General features: G+C 40.9%; 1 protein-coding gene across 1 annotated transcript; it reads left to right on the forward strand.

The window, feature by feature from the left end:
- Positions 1 to 1,515: 1,515 nt before the first annotated feature.
- SPDEF (SAM pointed domain containing ETS transcription factor) lies at positions 1,516 to 27,606 on the forward strand. The gene is made up of 5 exons (XM_031965038.1): positions 1,516 to 1,985; positions 18,071 to 18,268; positions 19,452 to 19,541; positions 19,652 to 19,798; positions 25,327 to 27,606. Exons 1-5 carry the CDS (start codon positions 1,565 to 1,567, stop codon positions 25,503 to 25,505), a joined length of 1,035 nt encoding a protein of 344 aa, XP_031820898.1. The 5' UTR covers positions 1,516 to 1,564; the 3' UTR covers positions 25,506 to 27,606.
- The last annotated feature ends 6 nt before the right edge of the window (positions 27,607 to 27,612 follow it).

The following is a 27,612-nucleotide window of genomic DNA, read 5'->3' on the forward strand; positions in this document are numbered from 1 at the left end:
TTCTTTTTTTTTGTCATAATGCTTCAATATAATGTATTGATTAAAAAATTAAGAATATTTTGAAGAAATATGTGAAGAAGAAAATGGCCAACCACTCCAGTATCTTTGCCAATAAAAACTCAAATGGGGTCATGAAGAATTGTATCTGATGGAAATGACTGAACAATAACAAGGAATTTTGTAAGATGGAATTTGCTATCTTTCAGTCTGTGAAATATCACAAGTGTCTCTATATAATTCTATCCTTCATTATATGCTGCAAAATATTATTTGTGTGAACTTGTGGACTATAGAGATATGTTGCCCCACTTCTACATTTTATCACACAATCTCCCTTGATTGCAAAGTTCAGGCTCAACTCTGTATAATTTCTGGTGGCAATTTAGGTTGATCCTAAATTTACATTATAATGTCTTCCATTCTACAAATTCTCATGATTCTGCCAAATTTGTCTGACACTTTGTGGATATGGTGGTGGTTGAGTTCATGGGGACATTGCCTATTGAGAGTCTAGAAGATCTGAATTAAATCCCAGCCTCTAGCTGTGTGACCCTGGGCACTTAACTTTTATTTGCCTCAGTTTCCTCATCTGTAAAATGAAGATAATAAAAGTACCAGCTGGTGATATTTCTTGATGGTGCTTCCTGATTGAGTGAGGAGTAGAGGAGTAAGGCCAGAGGAGATGGGAGACCATAGAGTCATGGATTTGAAACTAGAAGGAACCTTAGAAGTCATCTAGTCTAACCCCTTCATTTTTCAAACAGTGACTTGCCCAAGATCACCAGGTAGTAAGGGACAGAAATAGAATTCAAATCCATACCTCCCTCAGGGGAGCTGGATCTTGCAGGTAACGTGTTGTCTGTAAAAGGGTAAGAGTGAGGATCTGACAATCACGGGTGTCAGGAGAGCTGACTGCCATTCACGTTGGCAATTTACTTAATTTTTCTAAATCTCAATTTCCTCTGTTCTCCAATGGGAATAATCATTGTGGCACTGCCTGCATTATGGCTATACTAAGGATCAAATGAGGTCACAACTGTAAGCTGCTTTTATTTTATTTATTAAGCAATATAATTGATGCCTTTCTATTAAGTAATGCATAAATGTCAACTCATTCTTACTGTTGTTTTTGTTGTTGTTAAGAGTCACTCCCCCTGCTAGCTAGAGACTCCTGAGGGCAGCACCTTTCAATCTATATTCAATTCTCCCTCCTTTAATCAGCATCCTCTGATGAAGGTGAAGTTCCACCCCCTCCACTCCACAACTCCACCATTGGGAAACGCTGGCAAAGAATACATTGCCTCCTTTTATGCTCTCTCTCCTCAGCCATGGCGCATTTCCTTTCCCAATGGATTGTCTGTGTCTGGCCAGGTCCTCTCCCTGCCCAATGACCCTGAAGCCGCTGAGCTCCCCCCTGCCTTTCCTGAGCCAGGCAGGGTACCTGCCCAGCCCTTATCCCCCTAACAGGCTTAGCAGCTCCTGCTGAGGGAACAGGACTTTGGGATGAAGCTGAATCCTTACTCTCCTATCCTCCACAGACACCTCGGTCAACCTGAGCGGAGCCATGGGCAGCGCCAGCCCCGGCCTGAGCACCCCGCCGTCAGCCCGCCTCCTCTTGCCTGATACAGGGCTACAGAACAGCTTGGAAAAGGGGTCAGGGGTTGAGAGGAGAGTCTGGAGCCCCAGCCCCCCCGCCACGCCTGAGCAGGGTTTGTCGGCCTTCTACCTCTCCTATTTTGATATGCTCTACCCTGAAGAGGATACCTGGGGGGGAAAGGGTCCCGTCGACGAGGGCCAGGAGGAAGTCCCCAAGGAGCCAGAGCAGTGCCCCATCATCGACAGCCAGGCCCAGGGGGCTGGTCTAGACTATTCCCCAGGCAACCTGACCCTGGAGGAGCATTCACTGGAACAAGTACAGTCCATGGTGGTCGGGGAGGTGCTTAAAGACATCGAGACTGCCTGCAAGCTTCTCAACATCACCGCAGGTTGGGGACCGTGATGGATGGGTTTGGGGGAGGTTGGGTGCTGGATATCGGATCAGGAGGGCCATTATCAGTCTCAGAAGCCAGAATAAGCCTTAGGGTGCTGAGAATATGGGGGAGGAAGGAGGATGTCTTACCAAGCTTCGCTCATACCTACTGCCCCCCCCCCCAATACATACTTACACCTTGATAGGTAACCAGGAAAGAAGCTTCATTCTCTTGTCAAGTGATGCTCTTATATACACCCTGCTCTCCTTTATATCAAGTCAAAGTCAATAGTAAAAGGAACCTTACAGCATAGAATGTGAAATACCTGAGTTTAGAATATGGAATCTTGGGAAGGGTCATTAGAACTTAAAATATCAGAACATAGATTATCAGAGTTATAAGAGACCTATGGACACAATACAGAGTGTCTTAAAATATCGAATGTTATTAAGATAAAGAATGTCAGAACTGCAAGAATGTTAGAATTGCAAGAAACTTTTAGGAACTGTACAGTCAAACCCTCTTCCTTTTTTTTGAGGGAACAAATGGGAGATAGCTGATGTCCTCCTTTCGTGTCCTCCTCCTTGGGGTCCAGGAAGGGACCACTTTTTTGGGACATCTCCCATTCCAACTCTACTCTTGGCCCCCATTAGGAACTTGAAGAAACCCTCCCAGGCAAGCTTTGAGACCATTCCCCCTGTGGAACTCAGACACAATCCTATCTAGCTTTCTTTCTTGACTCCTTCCTAATGCATTAGGTGGCCACACCCCAAGGCTGCGATACCCAGAGACTTTAGACTGGGCTAGTAGTGCCAGAAGCTGTGCTGGTCTTTATGCTTAAATCAAGGAGATCCCAGGATAAGATCCCTGAGCTCTGTAATTTGGCAGTTCCATACTATCTAAGCAGCGTGGGGTGCTTGGAAAAGCACTGGTAATAGGTCAGAAAACCTGGCTTCAAGCTCCCACTTTGTTATTTACTGAGCTGGGCAATGCTGGACCTCTATGTGCTTCCTTCCCCTGTAAACTGAAATAAGAACACCTGTCCTGGGAAGGGTGTGGGGAGGGAGGTGGCGGGGATGGGGAGGAGGGGAAGGTGGACTGAAGTGTCCACAATCAGCATAGGGATCCCAGCTGTTTTGTGTTCCTGTGGGATCGTTGGCAGATCACACAAGGGTTTGGACGGGCAGAATTCCAAGGTTCCTTCCAGCTCCAGAGACTGAAAATGCTCCAGCCTTAATGTAGTTATGTAAATGGGAGTGGGAAATGTGTCAGGCTGACAAGTTGGAATCTCCAGAGGGTCGTGGGTCTATTTGGAGAAAGAAAATGTTGGAATACGTGCTTTCTGTGTGTTGGCGTGGGACTGGATATCTTCATGCCTCTGTGTCTCCATTTCTGACTCAATCATTTTATGCAATACCCCTGGGCCAGCTACAGGAGAAATGAAGACACAGTTCAGACAAGAAGGGAGATGAGTCCCGGCTAGGGGCTCCCATTCCAATTAAGCTTTATTTGTGGACACCCTTAAATTAAAGGGATGCACTCACCCCCTTGCTGCTGCTCTGTCCATTACCTTCCCTGGACATTTCTCCCCTTAGTGGAGAATGATCCCATGGTTATCTTTTTTTAAGTGCTTCTTTCTTAGTACTGAGATAGGGATGAAGACAAAACTTTTTGTAGAGCACTAGAACAAAGCCTGGGACTAAAGCCTAAGATCATCCTAATTAATCATTAATAATAGCACAAGCTCTGGGTTCAACAGCCCCACTCTTCCTATACTAGTAATATCATCCCTAACATTCTTATTATTGTTTTCATAAATAACAATTGTTCTGTCTTTCAGTTGTATCCGACTCTTTGTGATCTCATTTTGGGTTTTCCTTTTTTACCATTTCCTTTTTTAGCTCATTTTAAAGATGAGGAAAGTCAGGCAAGCAGGGTGAAGTGACTTGCCCAATGTCACACAGCCTGTAGTCTTCCAGACTTCAGTCCTGGGGCTTTATCCACTGTACCCTCTATAAAAATAACTCATAATTATCTAGTGGTCTGAGGTTTACAGACTGATTTATTCACTACATTCCCATGTAGCGGGCAGTGTAATTCTTATTATCCCCATACAGAAAAGGAAACTGAGGCTCAAAGCTTCAAAATCTGGGCTTGAACTTTGAGGTCTGGTTCCAGATCCACCGTTTTGCTCAATGAGTTGCTCTGAAGGAAACACTAAGAAAATCTTAGAGAGCTAGAGTAATTCAAGTTATCATATGTAGTATGATATTTGCATAGTCTAAGTTACATATAATATATAGTATTTGTAGTTTATAATTTGCACTGTCCTATCCTCCCAACCAATCATCTTTGTTCTGTCTATCCCTTTCAATGCCTTGAACTTCCCACATCTGCCTAATAGCTCTAAATGGAATCACATGGATTGTCTACAGATTTATGTCATTTAATCTTCAACTGGGCTCTCATCATTGTATGGCAATCCATTTATTCTTCCCTAACAGATTCTCTCATGATGTCCACAGTAATTATTCCAAAGCTTCTAGCCTCTGATTAAGCTTCTTATTTTTCTCAGGAGAGGACGTTAAATATAATTCATTTTTCTGTGAATTTCCTTTTTCCACCCCTTCTCTCCATTCTTCACCTTAAAACTCCTAGCCATCGTTTCCTATTCTCTTCTTTGTTCCAGCCTCTGATGAAGAGGTGATGTTTCCACCAAGATGGATCCTTTTGACCTCTTCTCCTCCTATCTCCTTTAGCCAGCAACCACCTCAATTATCATGATCAATTTTTAATTTTCAATTTCTCCCATTTCTATAAGCTCCTTCCCTGCTTGCTCATCAATATGTTTAGGTTTTTCTCACCCTTAAAAAAACTTTAATTTGAGCCTACCATCTCAACCTCTTTACTTTCTTCCTTTTCTCTCCCCTCACTTCTCTGCCTATTCTAATCTAACTTCTAACCTCATCATACAATTAAACTACCCTCTTCATGGTTACTAGTAGTCTCCTAATTGATTAATAGGATTAATTACTAAGGGATTTCTCTCACTCCTTATCTTCTCAACTTTTATAAGGCTTCTGACATAGCCAAACAGCCCCTCCTCCTGGATGCTTTCTACTTTCTCAGTCTCCTCTGGCCTGGTTTCTGCTTCTCAGGATCCTTTGCTGGATCATCATCGCCGGTTCTGCCATGATGTCCTTGAAGTTCTGCCCGGATCCTCCCTCTTTCCCCTTCTCTTGCCAACCTCTTTATGGGTTCAGGATCATCTCTATGGAAATGATTATAACCAGCCCTTGTCTCTCTCCTCAGCTTCAAGCTTTCATCACCAACCACCTGCGCCTTTTCATAGTGTTTGGCACATAGTAGGTGCTTTGTAAATGTTTCACTGTTTCTAGCCACTCAAACTTATAGTCTCAAAGTTATCCTGGCTTTTTCCCCCCTCTCACCTCTCATATAAAATTAATTGCTCAACAATAGCATCTCTTAGATTGTTCCCTACAGACAACACCCTAATTCAAGCCCTCATCATTTCTTGTCTGTTCTATTGTAACAGCCTTCTAATTGGTCTTCTTGCCTCCAGTCTCTTTACTTCTCTAATCCAGGCTCTCAACTACCAAAATAATAATCCTTTTAAAGTCTCTCCTCCTCAAAAAAAAAAAAAAATTGTCCATGGCTGCCGATTGCCTCCAGGATAAAATGCCCATTCCCCTGTCTGACATTTTATTGATCTTATTCCAACCTATCTTTCCAAACTCATCTCACATTACCCCTTCTCATGTACTTTATGGTCCAGTCAAACTGGTTCACCAGCAGCTTCTTGTACATGACTTCCATCTCAATGTCTTTGCCTTTGTCCAGATTTTCCTGGCATTTGATCCCTCCTCACCTCTACCTCTTGGCATCCCTAGTCTCCTTCAAGGCTCACATTTTCTCCAAGACAAGACATTTTCTATCCTCCCTAACTGTTAATACCTCCCCTAAAATTACTTTGAAATTTTTTGGTAAATATTTTTCTTTTTTATTTTTTAATAATAGTTTTTTATTTTCAAAATCCATGCAAAGATCATTTTATTTATTTTTATTAATAGCATTTTAGTTTTTGGGGGGAGGCTTGGTAAGAGGGTAAGTGACTTGTCCAGGGTCACACAGCTAGTGCGTGTTTGTAAATATTTTTCATTGACTTATCTAGCATTTCCTTTCAACAAAGACATGTTGTTTCTTCCAGTAGAGTGTAAGCTTCTGCAGAGCTGGCACGGTTTCATTTTTGTCACTGAATTCCCAGCACTAAATTTCCTGACTGATGCAACAAATGCTTGTTGATTAAATGTGTGACCTCAAATTTAGAGCTGGGACAAGGGAAGCAAGTTAGCATTTATATATATATTCCAGGCACCATGATAAATACTTTTCATGAATATTATGTCATTCGATACTCCTAACAACCCTATAGGATAGCTGCTATTATTATCCCTATTTTATATTTAAGGAAATTGGAGCAAGCACAAATTAAGCGATAGGGTTACATAGCTAGTAAATGTCTAAGGTTAGCTTTGAACTCAAGACTTCCCAAATCCAGACCATTCATTTTTACCAGTGAGAAAACCGGGGCAAATAGAGGTTAAATAACTTGCCCATTGTTACAGAGATAATGTATCAAGCAGGTTCATATGGTTCAACAAAACTGAATTTGTCAAACCCAGATCCCATGTTCTTTTCCCTTTATGCCATACTTTTTTTTTCTAGGAATTTCACAATTGTTTTGACTTTCGGGTAGGTCAACCATCTTGTTTGGAGAATAAGATGTCTCCTGGCCAAGACTACGGCTCTATCAGTCTCTTGATCTTTCTCACCACTCAAACTGGGTGCTTTCTTAGCTCCTCCCACCAACTTCCCAAACCAATCCTTCTGTCAGTCGGCAGTCGATCCACTTTGATTTTGGAAAAGGTCACCCAAAGAAATTATCATGAGTTTGCTTGAGCACATGCTGAGCAACGTAGGGACCTAACCAAGGTATTTCTATGCCCTGGGAAAGGTTTGAAGTTTGCTCCCTGCTGCTAATTGCTTTTTACTGGTAGCTTTGAACCTTTTCCATTAACACATGTGTCTTAACCTTTCATATAATAAAAGCCATAAAGTCATAGAAAATAGGATTTTCTGATGCTAAAATATGTGCATGTTTAGGAAGGAATGAGAAAATGCCCTTTTTGCATCCTTCCCATCCTGTTTCCTTTATGCCTCAGTGGAAAGTGGGTTATACTTAAAAGTAAAAAAGAAAAAAGAAAGGTTCAAATCTTGCTTGTGTCACTGACTAGTTGTTTGTCCTTAGGCAAGGCCCTCACATCCCTGAGTTTTGATTTCTTCATCTGCAAAATGGAGATACTGATATCACGCTCTTTATTTCTTTGTAAGGAATGTATTGCTCATGCATAATTTGTATGTTAAATGTATCAATCAATTAATCAAAAATACTTGTTAAGTGCTTATTATGAGCCAGGCTCTGGATTGAATTCTGGAAATATAAGGAAAAGCAAACCCAATTCCTGTCCTCAGAGAGCTTATAATTTAATGGGGAAGACAACTTGTAAATAAGTAGATCTGTGTAAGATAAAAGGAATGTGGTATAAAGGATAATTTGAGAGGGGAAAGCGTGTTGAGGAGACTGGGAAAGAAAGTTCTTTGTAAACTTTCAAGTACCCTGCAAAAGTGAGTTTTATCATACCCTAGACCTGACTCTAATCATATTTACATACCATCCTGACATCCTCAAGGAGGTGGGTGGGAGGGTGAATTGGACTCGGTTGACCCTCCTCTCCTTCTGGATTCTCTTTCTTTGTCTCCTATGACACTGCTCTCTATTCTCTTCTTATCTGCAAAACAATTTCTTCGTCAGTCAGTCAATAAATACCTACTATGTACCAGACACTTTGCTAAATGCCAACAATAAGAAGAAAAGCAAAAAACAGTCCTTGTTTTTAAGAAACCCAAGTCTGATGAGGGAAACAACTATGCATGAAAAAAGTTTATACAGGATAAACAGGGCATAATCAACAGAGGAAAGGCATTAGTCTTTTTTAAAAATTAACATTTTATTTTTCCTCAATTACATGTAAAAACATTTTTAACATTTATTTTAAAAATTTTTGAGCTCTAAATTCTCTTCCTCCTTCCCTCTCTCATGAAGATGACAAACAATTTGATATAAGTTATAATGTGTAGTCATGCAAAATATATTTCCCTGTTACTCATGTCGTGAAAGAAAATAAACCTAAAGAACCCAAGAAAAGTTTTAAAAAGTAAGCTTCGATCTGCATTTGGACTCCATCAATTCTCTCTCTGGAGGTGGATAACATTTTTTCATCATGTCCTTCAGAATTGTCTTGGTTCATTGTATTGCTGAGAATAATAAAATTATTCACAGTTGATCATCATAAAATATTGCTATTACTGCTTACCAGTAATACTCTTTCATTTTGCATCAATTCATATAAATCTGTCTAGGTTTTTCTAAGAGCATCCAGCTCATCATTTCTTTTAGCACAATAATATTCCATCACAATCAAATACAAAAACTTGTTTAGCCATTCCTCAACTGATGGAAGAGGATGATGGACATCCTCTCAATTTCCAGTTCTTTGTCACCACTAAAATAGCTGCTATAAATATATTTGAACATATAGGGTTTTTTCTTCTTGTTAAACAAATCTCTTGAAGTCTTTAAAGTTTGGTAGGAATTACCTGAATTTGCACTCAGCTAAAACAGGCTTTTAGAAATCATGATTGGTTCCATTGCTACTAAAACTTAGGGCACAGTGCTCACCTGATGCCACTTTAAAAAAAAAAGTGGTATTGCTTGGTCAAAAGATATATATGCTTTTATAGTTGAAAGGAAGTAGCATGAAGAGGAATCTGGAAAGATTTCTTAGGAGAAGCATTTTTGTTTAGAGAAAGCCTTCTTGCAGAAGGTCCTTGCAGAGATTTGAAGGAAGCCTGGAAGTGGGGATAAAGAGGGAAAAAATTCCAGAAATGGAGGTAGTCACTGAAAATATCCAGAATCAGGAGACCAATTATCTTTTTCAAGGAGTTTGGTGTCACTTGGTCAGAGTAAGTGATGATGAAGAGTAAGATGTAAGAAAACTGGAAAGAGTGTGATAATCACCTGTGATTGGCTTAGTTCTCAATAATCCAATGATCCAAGACAAGAACAAAGGATTCAAAAAAGAAAATGCTATCCATAATTAGATTAAAAACTGTCTTATTTTTTCCAATGTTTTTTTTCCTTTTTGATCCATTTCTTCTTTCACAACTATGACTAATATGGAAATTATGTTTTATAAGATGGCATATGTATAAATTATATCAAATAGCCTATCTTTGGAAGAGGGGAGGAGAAGGAGGGAGAAAAAACCTCAAAACTTTGTAAAAATGAATGTCAAAAATTTTCTTGACATGTAACTGGGGAAAAATTATATTAAAAAAAAAAGAAAAGTAAGAGGCAGCCCATTTATAAAAGAATTTGAATGCCAGATAGAGGATTTTATATTTCTTATACAATTTTTAAAATTTATTTTAAATGAAATGAAAAATAAGAAATAGAAAAAAGAAAAAGAAAAATTAAAAAACAAAAACAAAAAATTGTCATGTGCTCAGCAGAACATCAGGGAGGATTCAAAATATGTAATAATAAATTTCCATTTCAAGAAAGTATATATAACAATGAGGATTTTATAATTGATCCTGAAAATCAAAGGAAACCACTGGAGTTTATTGAGTAAGGGGTCAGACAGGTTGAGAATTGAATTTCAAGAAGACCAATTTCACAGCTGAGTGGGGTATTGATTGGAATGGGAGAGAAACAAAGTAGGAAGAACAAGCAATAGTCTAAATATGATGTGATGAGGGCTTGCCCCAAGGGTGTAGAAAAGAGAGTGCATATGAGAGATTGGCAAAGGCAAAATTAATAGGACTTGGAACCAGATTGGGTCATACAGGGAGCGAGAGAGAGGAATCAAGAGTAGGTTGGGAGTGTGGATGACTGGGAAGATAGGGGTGCCCTTGACAGTAATAGGAAAGTTAGAAAAAGATAGGGTTTGGGGGGAGAGAGAATGAGTTTAGTTTTGGACATGTTGAGTTTAAGATGTCTATGGACTATCAAATCTGATACGTTTTATAGGCTATTGGAGATATAAGTCTGGAGTTCTTTGGAGACATTAGGGCTGAATAAATAGATCTGAGAATCATCTACATAGAAAGAGATGATATTGGTAGAGACTGAATCTATAGAAACTGTACCTAGAATGGGTTTGTAGTGAATGGCATACCAGGCCTGAAGACTCATCTTGTTCAAATCTGGTCTCAGGAACTTACTAGTTATGTGACCCTGGGCAAGTCATTTTGCTCTATTTGCCTCAGTTTGACTCATATGTCAAATGAGCTGGAGAAGGAAATGAGAAACTACTCCAGTATCTTTGCCAAGAAAATTGAGCTCCCTGCTTCTGAGAGGTCTCCTTCCTTATGTTTTATGAATGCTCTCTGTCTGATCCTTACCTCTCTCAAACTTTACTTGGTATACTAATTATTTGTTTACATGTTGAAGGAAGGGAAGAGGATGAGGAAGAGGAAGGGAAAGAAAAGGGGAAGGGGAAAGGGAGGGGAGAGAGAAAAGGAAGGGGAAAGGGAAAGGGAGGGGAGGGAGAAAAGGAAGAAGAGGGGAAAAGAGAAAGGGAGGGGAAGGGGAAGGAACAGGAGGGGGAAGAGGAAGGAAGGGGAAAGGGGAAGGAACAGGAGGGGAAAGAGGAAGGAAAGGGGGAAGGGAAAGGGGAAGGGAAAGGGGAGGGGAAGGAGAGGAAAAGGTGGGAGGAGGAGAGGAGAAGGGGAGGAGGTAGGAAGGAGGAAGGGAAGAAGAAGAGGGAGAGGGGAAGGGGAAGGGGAAGGGAAGGAAAGTAAAAGAGAAGAAGGAGAAAGGAAAAAGGAAGGAAGGGAAGGGGAAAGGAAAGGAAGAGAAGGGAAAGGGAAGGAAGATATGGGAAAGGGAAAGAGAAAGGGAAAAGAAGGGAAAGGGAAAGGGAGAGAAGAGAAGGGAAAGGGAAGGAAGGGGAAGGGACAGGAGGAAGAAGGGAAGGGAAAGGAAGGCAGGAGAGAGGAGAGGGAGGAAGTATGATTTTTTTAAATATGAAAAATTCCTGGTGAGGAAATTCCCTCAGCATGGACAATTCTACATCTATTCTGCAAAGCCTTGGAGCAAAGGTTCTTAAGTGGATGTCTATAGACCTCTCCAAAACAAAACAAAAACAAAAAATAAAATTCATGGATAGATTTCAGGCGTCCTGTGAACCCAAGTTCCAGGGGGGGAAATTACATCTTTATTTTCTCTAACCTCTAATTGAAATTTAACACTTCTTTCAATTATGTAAAAACATTATTCTGAGAAAAGGATCCATAGACTTCACCAGACAACCAAAGGAGTTCATGATATATATATATATATATATATATATATATATATATTTCTTCGAGTTCACTGAGAAGTGAGGTAACTTGCCTGGCGTTACATAGCTAATATGTGTCAAAAGTAAGATTTGCACTCTGGGCCTCTTTCCACAAGGATTCTCTCCAATATTGCCCTTCCCAAGAGGATGTAGCAGGTCTAAATAAATGTTAGTTGAAATGAATTGGGCTCAGTGTTACACAATAATGCTATAAAAAAGATGCAGACTAGGAGTCCTTGAGCCTTGGGGCTCCTGACCTGTTCTTATCTAAAGTTCCCATCGGCACTAGTAATGTCCCTAACCACTGAGCCTCAGCCCCTCCCTGCCCTGGGAACAAAGTAGCCCCCACTAGGCTCCAGACCATCCGCACACGGGCCTCCGCTCCTCCCTTATTTCCTCCTTTCTCCAGGGAGGTCTCTTGTAGTTGAGGGTGGAGGGAGGCCCCCAAAGCTCTCCTATCCCTGGAGACAAGAAGCTGAGTTCTCTTCTCCGTCCCCCACCCCAGGCCTCAGTTACATCCTCTCCCCCCCCCCCCAGTTCGGTCCCTCAAATCCCAGTCAGTTGGGAAGCCCTTGGATGCTTCCCCTCCTGCTCCCTACCCCAGGTGCTCCCAGGGAGGTGCCACTGTTCTCTGAACAATGGAGACAGGAACAAATTGCTTTGACACGGGCAAGAAAATGGTCTGATTAAATGAGGCAGGTCATCGGACCCTGGGCACGGGGCCCTTGGGTTGGCCGGGGTGTTTGTTAGGAGTGCCTCATTGTGTGCCTGCTGTTCCTGCCCCCATTGCCCACTGGCCCTGCCAGCCAAGCTGGGCGTCTAGAATGGGGGAGGGCAGGGAGAAGAGGAGGAGAAAGAAGCCCAGGAAGGCCCTCTGTTGCCAGGCTGGCTGGGCATATCACAGAGCCTCAGAGTTGGAAGGGAAGTCGATTTTGATCTAGTCCAACCTGTTCCTTTCTGGCATATCCTTGGCTCCTCTAGGCTCTGTGAGATGAACCCAGGAGAGGGGAATGCCCCACCTCCTCCCGCAGCCCTTCCACCTGCAGACGACTCGGTTTGGAGTAATTCAGTGTGTCCTGCAGAAATCTGTCTATACCCAAGACAGTCCCTCCCCAAAAGGAGAAGCAGAAACCTTGCAGCCAGGGAGAAAAAGAGCCTCCTGAGAAGATGCCCAGCGTCGCTGGCTCACTGCCAGGCTCGAGCTAGCTCTCATTCTCCTGGTGTCAACTCTGAGTTTAAGAGACTGAAGGAGGGGAGAGTGGGACTGGGTCAGAAACTAGGCTAGCTCAAGCACAGCTGTGAAATGTATTGTTTACTTTCCAGGCCCTTCTCATCCTCCACCTGCCCTTTTAAGCAGTAATAAAGGGCAAGGTGAGAACATCTCATCTAACCTTTCTCCTTACAGAGGAGGAAATTGAGGCAGAAGTTAAGTGGTCTGCCTCAAGCTACATACATGTTTAGAGCAGCAGAGACAAGATTCAAATCCAGGTCTTTTCACCCCAGATCCAGTATTATTTCTACAGCACCAATATTTCTATAGAAAACCAAAATTTTAGCTGTGGCTCTCAGGCACATGATCTTAGCCCCTTTCTCTTATAGATCAAAGCATTAAGAGAAGAGTTCGTGGTATAGAGTGCTTGAACAAGATGGATAGAATGCTTGAGCTAGAGTCAGGAGCACCCACCCTAGTTCAAGTTTGACCTCATTTACTAGCCTTTTGACTCTTAGTTTACTCATATCTAAAATCTCATCTCTAAAACCTGTCTTCCAAAGTTGTGGTGAGAATCAAATCAAATAAAGCACCTGACCCATAGTAGACACTATATGAAAGTTAGCTATTATTATTGCTGTGGTCCCAGGTCATAGCCATATCCCTTAGTATAACACACTGCACTCCTTCCTTAGGTAGAAAAGAACCCCTGGACCAAAAAGAGACCAATTGGGTTCTCTTCCATTTAAGATCCCACGCCAAACCCATTGGTTTTCTTTGTTGATCATTTTTAGTCACGTCTGACACTTTGTGATTTCATTTGGGTTGGTTTTTTTTTTGGCAAAGATAGTGGAGCGGTTTGTCATTTTCTTCTCCAATTCATTTTACAGATAAGGAAACTGAGGCTATCCACTGTATCACCTAGCTGCTCCGACTTTGGTTGGCTTCCTTCATACTGTCCTGACATTTACTTGTTGGTATTTTAAAGCTGCTGGATATTATGAATGAAGCAGAAAAAGTGTTGGCCTTGGAGCTGGATGGTCCAAATCTTGGCTCAGGTACTTGGAGGGCCAAGGGCCCACAGTTTCCTCATCTGTAAAATGGAAGGGTTGGTTGGATTAAATGATTTCTAAGTCCCCTTTCAGTTCTAACATTCTGTGATCTTACAATCACAGTCCCCATATTGAACTAAAGTGAATCCAGTAGGATTCATCAATTCTCCCAGATTCTCTTGGCTAGAGCATAGAACTCTCCTTAATGCTTCTACCAACAAAGGTTGGATTTTATGTAAGGGAAAGAAAAAAAAGGAAAAGACTTGAAATACTGTGTCGAAATACACAGTATGTTGAATTACAGTTTAGCTTAAAATAATGCAAATCTAGACAAGTCCTATTTGTGGTTATATTATTATAGAACCATGGAATATTTGAGTGACCTTTGAAACTGTCCACTCCACCCCTCTTTTTCAGATAAGGAGGAGATTGAGGCCTAAAGAAGGGCTACTCAGGCCCTTCTAGGCTTCTAGGCCAATTAGCTTCTCTGATGCATAGCTGGCATCTGTCCTGGATGCCACTTGGTCTTCACCAGGTTTCCTTGAATGAAAATCTCAATGTGTCCTCTCCTTAGATATAATCTAATAATAATAATATATGTTGTTACATATTATATATCATATAACATAATAATAGTTCTCCTGTTTCGTTTCTTATCCCAAACTGATGATCCCTCTAAATAAATAACTGGGCCTGGAATCAGCAAAATCTGAGTTCAAATATGAGCTCACTTACTAACTATGAGATCCTGGATAATTCACTTAACTCCTGCTTCAGTTTTCTCACAAATAATATGGGAATGATAATAACAGCAACCTACCTCCCAAAGTTGTTGCAAGAACTAAATGAGCTATTTGTAAAGTGCTTAGCACAGTGCCTGGAACATAGTAGGTCCTTAATAAATGTTCCTTTCCTTAAGTCAGTCCTGTACAAGCATACCCTGCTCCCACCTACAGAGTTGATATTGTTAATGTATTATAACCAAACTCCACTGAAAAGTAATGAAAGCCTATAGAAACATTTGGGCTCCTGTCAATGGACAGGTAACAGTTTTGTATTTCCTCCTATTACATTGTTTCATCTAATAAAAATCATGTTTTTTTGAGATCCAATTAACCATCCTGGGGTAGGCAAGTATTTCCTTTTTTTTTTCTTATTCTAGCATTTAATTTTTCCAGATACATTGGAAATATTTTCAACATTCATCTTTGCAAAACGTTGTGCTTAAATTTTTTCTCCCTCTCTATCCCTCTTTTCCTCTCCCCAAGACAGCAAGCAATCCAATATAAATTAAATGTGCAAATCTTCTAAATATATTTCTATAGTCATCATCCTACATAAGAAAACTCAAATCAAAAGGAGAAAAAATGAAAAAGAAAAAAAAAAACAAGCAAGCAAACAAACAACAACAAAAAGATGAAAACACTATGCTTTGATCCATATTCAGGCTCTGTAGTTCTCTCTCTGGATTGGAATAGGGAAAGATTTGACATAGGCAGACTATCAGGTTAATGCAATAGACCCAGGTGTGAGGTAATGAGGATCACTGGTGACAATATCCCAAGAGAGATGGGAATTTAGATTTGAGAAATGTTGCCAAGGTAAAATGAGCCTAGGAGATAGTGAAGTGTTGAGGATGACCCCTTGGTTTCATCAGGCCTGAAGGATTGGGAGAATGTTACCCTCAGTAATTGAAATGGATAACTACCTCCAAAAATATAGGCTTCCCAGGTTAACAGAGGAGGAAGTAAATTGCTTAAATAGTCCCATTTCAGAAAAAGAAATAGAACAAGCTATTAATCAACTCCTTGAGAATGTTACCCTCAGTAATAACAAAGAAGTTAGGAAGGGGGGGAACATTGAGTTCTGTTTTGAATTCGATAAACTATTGACCATCTCGTTTCAAGATGTCTAAAAGACAATTGGAAATGCAAAATTGGAAGACAATAAAGAAGTTAGAACAAGATACATAGATTTGAGAATCATCAGCATAGAGGCATTAATTAAATCTATGGGAACTGATGAATTCATCAAGTGAAGGAGTAAAAAGGAAGAAAAGAGCCCAAGAAAGCACCTGCAGTTGAAGGCTGTGGTCTGGAAGAAGATCCAGCAAAGAAGATGGAGAAGCAATCAGATAGGGAGGAGAAGAACCAGGAGAAAATGGCATGAGAAGAGAACAGGAAGAAAGTGGTCCGCAGAAGTGCAGAAGAATAGACTGAGAAAAGATCCTTGCAGATTTTGGGGAGAGTAATTTCAGGTCAATAGTAAGTTGGAAACCACATTGTAAGAAGTGAGCGAGAATAGATAAAGTAGAGACGACTACCATGCTTTGCTTTTTCAAGGGTCCGATCCCAAGAGCAGAAGGCATAGGACGATAGAGGAGGAGGGAAGACATGGGCATGTTTGCATGTTGTAGGGAAGAAGCCAGTAGACTGGGAAAGATTGAGATGAGTAGAAATGACAGAGGGGCAATCTGTTGGAGAAGAGGGTAAAAAATGAGGTCTATTTTTCAGGTAACTTTGGTTTTTAAAAAAATCACCTTTTTGTGTAAGATAGTGATGGACGAGTTTGTGTCAGAAGGCATGTGAGTGAAATGCAATGAGGTAGTGGAGAGAAGAAAAAGGTTATGGTAAATGTATCTCAGTTTTTTTTTCTGTGAAACATAAAGTTCCCAACTGAGAAAGGAGGAAGGGAAGCTGTGGGAAGTTTGAGGAGAGATGAAAAGGTTTGCAAGCACTGCTGTGGAGAATGGGATAGTGAAGTAATAAGGGAGTTACAGAAGAATTGCCTCCTAGAAGTGAGGGCTCAGATGTAGTTGTGTTTCATAAATTTGTAGTAGACCCAGTTAGAGTGAGATTTTCTCCACCCACAATAAACAACAAATGTGCAGGAGCAAAAGCCTTGGGGAAGGCAGGTGGGAATCATCCAAAACTGAGATTTAGCAGGTCTATTTAGCAATGTGCTACCTAAGCCTTTCACAAGTTTTCAAAATACATCGATAGCATCCAGGGACAGTGTGGCCTAGCAAAGAATTGGCCCCCAGAGTCAGGTCAACTTGCCTCTGTTATATAATAATGTATGTGTACTATATAACAATATAATAATAATGGATATAGGACCCTGGACAAATTTCTGTATCTATAAGTCTCTTTTTTTATGTTTTATTTTATTTTATTTTTTATAGCTTTTTATCTTCAAATATATGCATAGGTAATTTTTCAGCATTGACAGTTGCAAATCCTTTTGTTTCAACTTTTTCCCTCCTTCCCCCCACCCCTTCCCCAAGATAACAGGTGGACCAATACATGTTAAATATGTTAAAGTATAAGTTAAATACAATATACGTCTGTATCTATAAGTTTCAAAGAAGGTGGAAAAAGTGCCTTCACAATACCAGTGATATCACAATTCCAATCCCATCTCATTGTAAAGTCTCAAGGTCTGTCCACATTGCCATGTACATTCTCCATCTAGTCAATATTAAAGAGGTATCCAGAAGTTGTTTTAATACTCCAGAGTTGTTCTAAACAGGATTTCTTAGTTAAGTCTAAGGTTCAAGTAACTGCTAAACACCATACACCACGACTCATAATTGGATTTTCTAAAGCAAAAACAAAAAACTCACAGATCTTTCCCTTGTCCTTCCCCCATGAACTACTATGATGTAGCTATCTCATACTTGTGAAATTGACTTTTTGACCCCAAATATAAGATTTTACATTTATTCTTGAGAAATTTTAACCTTTAACAGGACATTTTCAAAGATGCAAGAAATCTTCAAGACCTAAAAGAATTCATGAGCTCTGGCAGTTTGTGGGGAGGTATTTTTGTTGGGAGCAAGGAAGCTTTCTTTGAAGGGATCCTTCAAATCATGACATTAGTGTCAACAAGCACTTCACAGAATTGGAAGGGGTCTCAGGAATTGTTCAAGAATCTCCTCCATTGTTCATTTATGATATGCCCAGTCAGGTGTTAGGTATCGAAGGAGGTACAAGGGGGATTAGAACTGCCCACCTTGCCTGCGTTCTGTGTCCTGGGGCAATTAGGTGGTATAGGAGAAGTCAAGAAGACTCCTCTTCCTGAATTCAAATCTGATTTCAGATGCTTATTAGCCTGGGCAAGTCACTTAACTTTGCTTCAGTTTTAAAATGAGCTGGAGAAAGATACGGCAAGAAAACCCTGATGCAGAGTCGGATGGACACAAGTTCTGTGAAAAAGAGAAATGGGAAGTGTACAGGGTGGGTGGGGAGGGAAAAGGCACACAGAAACCTCCCTTCCCTCCCCAGAGGGCCTTCTTCCCCCATAAATATTGTAGTCTAGGAACTGAGAGCTGAGCTTTCCCCCTCACAGACCCCAGTGACTGGAGTCCAGGCAATGTGCAGAAGTGGCTGCTATGGACAGAGCACCAGTACCGGCTGCCTCCGGTGGGCAAAGCCTTCCAAGAACTGGGGGGCAAGGAGCTGTGCGCCATGTCCGAGGAGCAGTTCCGGCAGCGCTCGCCCCTCTGTGGAGATATTCTGCATGCCCACTTGGATATCTGGAAATCAGGTAGGTATGGGCAGGGGCTAAGGGGCAATGGGGCAAAGGCTGGGCTGTACAAGCCCGAGGGGTGAAGGGTCTAGACTCTGCTGTCCTGCTGCTCCTGGCCATTGCTGCTCACTGTGGCATCCCACCCTACGATGACCCTTATCCTGTAACATAATATACTGAGGAGAGGCATCTGGATTTTAGGTGGGAAGTCATTTATTCTCTTCTAGGGAAAACAGATATCTTTACCCTAAATCCTAGTTCAGGCACAAGTCTTTTATTTTTTTTGTAGTTTATTTTAATACAAATTGTTTTATGAATTTTGTTGGGAGAGAAAAATCAGAACAAAAGGGGAAAACCATGGGAGAGAAAAAAAAAAAATGGACATGACATGTGTTGATTTACATTCAGTCTCCATAGTTCTTTTTCTGGATGCAGATGGCATTTTCTATTCAAAGTTTATTGGGATTGCATTGGAAGGCACAATTGTGTTAATCTTGGCCCTCAAGCCATCTCCTGCTTTATTTCCATCCCCTGATGTCATGGATAGGACATTTAACTTGCAGGGTTCAAATTCCACCTCAGCTACAAAATAGCTATGTGATGTTAGGCAAGTCATTTAACTTCTTCATGCCTCAGTTTCCTAATATTTAAAATGGGAGAGAGGGGTTAGACTCAGTAGTTTATAAAATCCCTTCCAGCTCTAAATCTATGATTCTCTGCTCGAGCTCTATCTGTGGTCCCATTCCCATCCTCAGCAGCAACTCCAATCTTTTATACTTCTGATTCTTGGTCCCTGATATCATTCTGAGTCACCCTCCTCTGGATGATCCCAATACACCAATATTTTTACCCAAATGGAAACCATGTGCCTTATTTCCTTGTTCTTTTTAGACACCATTCCTTTCTAATTAGGTTATCTTTCCTCACAGCTGACCCACTCCCTTTGAGTCTTACAGGTCACTCCCCTGACTTGGGGTGGTGGGGAAGCAACATGGTTCAGGAGAAAGAAGACTGGTGTTGAGTCAGAAGCCAGGGTTCCAATCTCATCTGCAATGCTGATTACCTGTGTGATTTCCTTTCCCAGCCTCAGTTTCCTCATATGTAAAGCGGGAGGGTGGGACTTGATGGCCTAGATTTGAGGTCCCTTCCAGCTCTAGGTCTGGGATGCTAAGGGCCCTGCTTTCCTCTTCCTGACACTCAGGCTGGTGTCTCTGTGATTCTCATGAAGCCCTTCCTTCTGCTACAGCCACCTGGATGAAGGAAAAAGCCTCTGGAGCTCTGCATGTTTGTGGTAAGCCCTTTGGGAGCCTGGTTCATGGGGTAAGGGGATGGAGAGGGCAGATGAGTCCCAGCAAGCAGGGGTCCTCTCCGACTCATTGCATCTCTCCTCCCTTCTTGCAGCTGTAGGGAGTGAGGAGCCTTGGAATGACAGTGAAGTAGACTCCTCCTGCTCCGGCCAGCCTATCCATCTTTGGCAGTTCCTCAAAGAGCTACTACTCAAACCTCACAGCTATGGCCGCTTCATCCGATGGCTCAATAAGGAAAAAGGTGAGTAGTGGGAGTGGGTGGGAAGAGTCATATTGGGAACAGAGGAGACTGAAGGAAAGGAGGAGATGGAGGAGCGAGGGCATGAGCAGACCTCAGCAATGGAAAAGGGACAGTCTAGACCTTAAAGATACCAACCCTGGCTTTTTTCAGGGAAGAAAACAGGTCTGGAGAAGGGAAGTGATTTGGTTAAAGTGGCACAGTAAGTCAGCATTAGACCAATTCAGATTCTTGGGTTTGCATTTTGTCTCTACCATGGACTATTTGTTTTTTTAAATATTATTTTTTCCAAATAAATGCTAATCTTTTTTCAGTTTCTATTTTTATTTTCCCCAACTACATGTAAAATTATATTTTAGGTGGTTATACATGTACATTAATTTTTTACATATTTTCTAATGAATCATATTGAGAGAGAAAAATGAGAACAAAAGTGAAAAACCACTAGAAAAAAAAGTGAACATAGTATGTGTTGATTTATATTCAATCCCCCATAGTTCTCTTTGGATGCCAATGGCATTTTCCATCCAATTCCATCTGGATGGGATTGCCTTAGATCCCTAAACTGCTGAGAACCAAATCTGTCATAGTTGATCCTCACACAGTCTTGCTGTTTAACATTTGTTTTTTAAATAAGTTTTGACTTGTATATTTTCTCCTTCCCTCTTTCAAAACCTTTCCTCTCTCTAAGACAGTAAACAATTTGTTATAGATTATATATGTGCAATATGTATAGCATTTCTATATTAGTCAATCCCACATACTATTGTGCGAACTTGGTCAAGTTACTTCATATTTCTCAGTTTCTTATTCTGTAAAAGAAAGGGATTAGACTAGAGAGGGAAAAAGCATCTATTAAGCACCTACTGTGGGCTATACTGGAAAGGGAAATTGGCGTCTGTGCCCCCTCAAATCTCAGACAATATTGGCTCATGAAGAATTGGACACAACTGAACAATTGAACAAGAACAACAAATAATGTGTGCCTGGTACTATACCAAGCACTTTACAAATATTATTTGATTCTCACAACAAGCCTGAAAGGTATCCCCATTTTTCAAATGAGGAAACTGAAATTGAGAAAAGCAGAAGTTAAATAACTCACTCATAGTCACATAGCTGGTAAATGTCTGAGCCTAGATTTGAACTCAGGTCTTTGTCTTTTTTTTTCCTGAGGTAATTGGGGGTTAAGTGACTTGCCCAGGGTCACACAGCTAGGATGTGTTGACTGTCTGAGATCTGATTTGAACTCGAGTCTTCCTGACTTCAGGGCTGGTGCTCTATCCACTGTGCCAGCTGCTGCCCCAAGAACTCAGGTCTTCTTAATTAAGGGCATCGAGGTGGCACAGTGGGTAGAGAAGGAAGACTCCTTTTCTTGTCATCAGACACTTGCTGGCTTTGTGATCTTGGACAAGTCACTTAACCTTGTTTGCCTCAGTTTACTCATTTTATAAAATGAGCTGGAGAAGGTCATGGTAAATCACTCCTGTGCCTTTGCCAAAAAAAATCCCAAATGGGATTAAAAAGAGTCAGACATGACTGAAATAAAAATAAAAAATAACAATAACAGAATTTCATTTAATAAGATTTAGCCTTACGTTTTAGACTATTGGGATCTTTTTTGAGCTTGATACTGAAGCTATTTATCTCAACAATGTGTCATTTGCAAATTTGGAAGCATGCTATCCAAGTTTTTATCCAAATCGTTGATAAAAATGTTGAGCAGAACAGGGCCAAGGACAGTTCTCTGTCCTCTATTTATACTGACTTATACTTCAAAGGTCCTTTCTCCAACAATGGAAAAATAAAAAAAACCCACTCACCCTGTGTAATATTTCTCCATGTTCTACCATAATTGCACCACAATGATTGTTTTGACTAGATTTCAACATTATAAAGGGATAAGTGTATCACTGTAGCACCTAAGCAACTCTGTCTGTTATCCCTTGATTTTCCTAAATGTCTACCCTGCTCCTTTATTGCTTTTTTTTAAAATTTAGAGTAATTATTGTACATAATTCTATTCAATAAGCATTTATTATTTTTAAAAATAAGATTTTATTGATGTCTTCTTATTTGCATCATAATTAGAACCAATATCGTTCTTCCTCCCAGAGAGTTATCCCAAATACAAATAGTATTTTAAAGACCCCCGCCCCCCCAAAAAAAATAAAGAAAAGAAAAAAAGATTTTAAAAATCAGTCCAGCTGGTTAACACATTGAAAAGGTCTGAAAATATGTGAAGCATGTTTCCTCCTCTGTGGCATGGAAGTGTCATATCGTGGTGTTGTTCAGACATGCCTGATTCTTGGTGACCTCATTTAGGATTTTCTTGGTGACCTCATTTAGGATTTTCTTGGCAAAGATACTAGAGTGGTTTGCCATTTCCTTCTCCAGCTCATTTTACAGATGAGGAAACTGAGGCAAATATGATTAAGTGACTTGCCCATGGTCATACAACTAACAAATGTCTGAGTATAAATTTGAACTCCTGAAGGTGAGTCTCCCTGACTCCAGGTTTAGCACTCTAACCACTGCACCACTTAGCTGCCCCTAAATTTTTACATATCTCTGTATTAAATCCGACTTGATCTTTATAATTCTGTTTCATTTACTTTTAATTTTGAAGTGTGTGGTTAGTCTTTCTATTTAGATAGCTGTAGACACTGGATATGTTATTTTTCTGACCCTCTTCACTTTACATCAATTAATGTATATCTTTTCATCATTCTCTGTATTCATCACATATATCATTTCTTACAGAGCAATAATATTTCACTATATTCTTGTACAATTTCTTTAGCCATTCCTCAATCTATGGCATCTATTTTGTTTCAATTCTTTGTTATTACAAAAAATGCTACTATAACTACTTTGATGTGTATGGTGGCTTTCTTCTACTGATTTTTCGTTGGGGTATGAGCTCAGTCAACCAACATTTATTAAGACACTGACAGAGTATGCAGAGTTGTGTACCTGTAATCTTCTTTCCTAAAACCAAGGGATGAAGATTGTTTAATTATCTATACCAACTTGAGGAATCCAGATTAATCATTACAATTAATTCAACTTCCTTTTAATTTTCTTTTAATTACTTAATTAATGATAACATTTACAAAGCATTTTCTATGTGCCCAGGTATCATGTATTTAGATACTTTACAAGTATTATCTCATTTGATCCTCACACCAACCATGGGAGTTGAGTGCCCATTTTACAAATAAGGATATTGAGGCAAACCAATGTTTAGTGACTTGTCCAGGTTCACATAGTTAGTAGATGTTTGAGGTTGGATTTCCATTCAGAACTTCCTAACTCCAGGTGCAACACTATCTGCTATACCACCTAGCTCTGGGTATTGTGTACATTATTCTTTGGGTCTTTCCTTCACTCTGCATCAGTTCATACAAGGCTTCCCAAGTTTCTCAGAAACTGTTATAGTTAGCATTTTATATTCATGTAACACTATTGTTCAAGTATTCTTTGGTCAATAAATATTCATGTTTTGTGGGGGGTTTCCTTTCTAACATAAAAATTCATGCCTATCCTCTCATTTTTATTCTTTTTTAAAATTCTGATTTCAGCCAATTTGTAAAGGATCCCACACATTAGTAATCATATCCGGTCTGTTCAGTTATAGTCAAAGGTTTTTGGCTGTTTTATTTTTGTGCTCATCTTCTTGAATAAGATATTCATGATATATGATTTTTGGATTTCTTTTTTTTTTTAATTGCTGAGGCAATTGGGGTTAAAAGTGACTTGCCCAAGGTCACCAGCTAGGCAGTGTTAAGTGTCTGAGGGCAGATTTGAACTCAGGTCCTCCTGACTTCAGGGCTAGTGCTGTATCCACTAAGCCACCTAGCTGCTCCCTGAGCCATATTTTCCAACATTTTTCACCATCTTTTCCATGCTGACAATAACACTGTAGCCATCAAATAAATGTTGTTATATATGTCAGTTTTATTTGGAGGGTCTACCTTTTTACCCTCTGTCTCAGTTATCATCAGTATGTAAGCTGTAGCTATTTTCATGGTGAGCTTTTTTGCTTACACTTGATATTAGCAATACAAGAGGTAAATGGCTTCATGTCCCACAGAAAGTCATTTCTTGTTGCCTTTGCCCCACATGACAAAATTAATTTCATCTTCTACTTGCTTTTTCTAAGGGCAACCCATGCACTCTTTACTCACCTAACTGCATCTTCCTAATAGTTTATGATCACATTTTTAAAATCTAATTAATTTCCTCCAGTTGTAAGTTGTCCTACTGCACCCTGGACAAGGATGTCACAATCACCAGAGGTTGGGTTCATGCTTATAAATGATCTAAAAATTCTGATTCTCAGCACCCTCTGTTCCCTTTTTCAATATTCTGCCAGCATCACTGCAGAACAGGAAAGGATCCATACAGGATTGAGGATCATTTTGTATTTCCTTTTATATCAAGGGTTCCCAGGTCATCACTAGAATGGCCAGCCTATTGACAAGGAGCCTCTCTGTACTTAGCCAGCCTGCTCTTTGGAAAGCAGAAGCCCTCTACTACTGGAACCATATATTTCCAACATGAAAAGATTGTTAGAGTTTCAGAGCTCACATGGCTGACACAAGCTTTGAAAATCCAAAGCCACCTTCATGTTACAATGAAGGACTGGAATAAAACTTTTATGGCATTAAACTATTAGGGATGCTATATTGATTACATGGCAACTGCCAGCTATTATTAATAATACTATTATTATTATTATTGTCTGGTGATTCAAACAATTTTGAATCAACTAAATCATGCTATCACTTATTCTCCATCCATCCATGTTCACAAGATTAGCAAGATCAGAGTGATTTGTTGAAAAGTTTAAGCTTAAGTGATCTGACCAGTCATACCACTATAACTGGCAGACTCTGAATTTGAATCCATGTTTTCTGCCCCAGTCAGATGTTCTTTCCACTATTCCAGGATGCTGATCTCTCAGGGAATATGAGTTGTAGTTTAAAGGAGAGTTCATTATGAGCTAAAAAAAGAAAAAAAAAAGAAAAGAAAAGAAAAGAAAAAGGAAGGAAGGAATGGAAAAGATTAAGATTACAGCAGGAGAAATTATAGGTAACCATTGGAAGATGCTTATTGGTGGAACAGGCTAAAATATGCCAAAATGCTTATCTAAGAGAGAACATAAACTCTTGCTCCAACCCAGAAAGAAGATGTTAGGGAAAATGGTAATCTGGGAGCCAACCGTCCTCAGTGATTTAGATACAGTCCTGTCTGAAAATACAAAGATAGACTCAAAAGGCTCATAAGACTATTGGAATATTTCTAATTTGCTTGAAGGACAAGAGAGGTTTAGGGAGGAAATATCTACACCTCTCACACATCTGTATCAGGTTCTTATTTCCCCAATGCAGGCTGGGCCAGAGTAAATACCTTGCTTGACTTAATTCTCCATCATCCAGGAACTGACCTTAACTCCATCAATCTCTTTCCTTCTCTCTCTGCTCCCCTTTACCCTGTTCTCCTTACATTCACATGACATTCTCCAGGCATTTTCAAGATTGAGGATTCAGCCCAGGTGGCCCGGCTGTGGGGCATCCGCAAGAATCGTCCGGCCATGAACTATGACAAGCTGAGCCGTTCCATCCGCCAGTATTACAAGAAAGGAATCATTCGCAAACCCGACATCTCCCAGCGACTGGTTTATCAGTTTGTGCATCCTGTTTGACTGGGAACCATCCCGGACCTAGGGATCCAGGAGAGGGACAGAACAGAACAGCTACCCTGATTTCACCCTACTGGCTTCCCTCTCTCAGCTTGCCCCTCCCCAACTTAGGCCCTGTCTGCTCCACTCAGAACCCCCTGACCCTAGTCAGTGCTGCTGACAACTGTGCTCAGGGGTCAAGGGGACTGGTAAGGTCAATCTCCAGATTGGCTCATTGCCCACCCCCAGAGCTAAGCCTGTGTTGGGGAGGAGCGGTCTTCTCTATGAACAAGCACAAGCATATTTGCTGGGACTGGAGGCCTGTGGGGAGGGGGTCTTTCTCTGATCAAATTGCTGAACTGACTCCTTCAAAAATATTAACCTGCTCTTTTACCCTATTCTATGCTCTTCCATGGGGGAGAAAATACACACACACACACACACACACACACAGTCACTGTGACTTAAGACTTCCTTGGAATGACCACCTAAGGAAGGACTCTTTCAACTGTTTTCACTTTTCCCCGATTGGTGGCTTAGGATCCCAACCTGACTCTAGAACCCAGGGGTCCCTTGCTGCCAGTTATCAGCCTCTCCATTGTCAATTCATTCCAAAAAGGTTCACTAAGAACCAAGTCTGTGCTTTGGGTTAGATGGGGTGGGTGGGTAGGAGGGTGACTGCTAGAAAATTCAGAGGCTTTTGTCCTTAAGTTGAAAAAAATCATGGTTTAATTAGGGAGGCAGCCACATACACATGAACAATGCACATTGATCAAAAATGGGTATCCATGGCAATGTGTGACGTAAGTACAGGCTAGAAGGGTTCAGAGGAGTGAGGGAAGCACTGATGATTGTCTGTACTGGTGAAGGGAGGAGGAAAATGGAGAAGACTTGAAGTAGGAATGTGGAAAAGAATCTGGGAGATAGTGTGGAAGGGGATATATAAGCCAAAGTAAGAGGTAGACATGAGCAAGGAGAATCTGTCTTTTTTAGATCCATCCCTTGAATCCTTGCAGTTGTCCTGAGCTGCCGTTAGGGTCTGGGTGAGGGGACTCATTCCCTAACACCAAAAATAACAGTAGCGATCAGGTCAGACTGCCTTCTCTTACTTTTTCTTCCCGGCACAAATCTGGAATGATAGGCTTGGCCTTTTAGTTGCCTTCTAGAGGGAAGATCGAAAAATAGGATAAAGGAGTTCTAAAGCTTGAGCAGCCCCCACACCCGGCCCATCTTCCCAGACCCACCACTGTAACAAATGCAGGTGCCTTCCCATCCTCCCCACCCCCCACCTTGCCAAAGAGGGGATATGATTCCCTGATCTTTCCCCGGCTTCCTTAGTGTATCAGACCTTAAGACATCTGTCTCTGAAGGAGCCTCTCAGTGGGGAAGAGCCCCCCACTCTTCCAGAGTTTGTTGTTTATTTCCTTTGTGAACATCTCAAGATTCCCCATCCCATCAGGAGTGTATCTGTGAATGTTTCTATTTCCAGACTTGTGAGGGTGGGAGAATTTGTGCCAACTGATGAGGTGTAAGATGTGTGAGAGAGAGAGAGGGCAGCAGGTGCAGGTAGGTGTGAGATTTAATAGGAAGGTCTGGGACTCTCAGCCCCGTGGCAGCTTGCTTGTTTAAGAGAAAGTCCTCCCCTCCCTTCTGAGAATCACAGGATCATCATTCAGAGCCAGAAGTAGCCTCAGAAGCCCTTGGATCTGGCTCCCTCATAATACAGGTGAGGGAACTGAGACACAGAGAGGTTAAAAAATTTACCTGAGCTGACACAGCTAGTTAGTTGCAAAGTCAGAATTTTAACCCAAATTTAAGAACAAATTAAGAGATTGAGTCAGAGCCAAAGTGAGTGCTGTTTCCTGGATTGTCTTTTTCTACTGCCAGCAGTTTTATTGTCAAAGAAAAAGTATACTTCTGAGATGAACAAACGGATTGTTGGCATCTTCTGTGCCTCCTGAATGGCTCTAGTAGAAGGGTTGCCTCTAACTTCTCCTGATCACAGAATCACAGAATCAGAGAGCCGAGAGCTGGAAGATATGGCAGCCAATCCACACAAACCAAGTCCCTGCTGTCTCTTCACCTCCTCCCTCGATTCCTCCATTCTTTCTTTCCCCCACCAGTGGAGAAG

Source organism: Sarcophilus harrisii, chromosome 4 (assembly GCF_902635505.1).
Source record: "Sarcophilus harrisii chromosome 4, mSarHar1.11, whole genome shotgun sequence".
Lineage (NCBI taxonomy): Eukaryota > Metazoa > Chordata > Mammalia > Dasyuromorphia > Dasyuridae > Sarcophilus > Sarcophilus harrisii.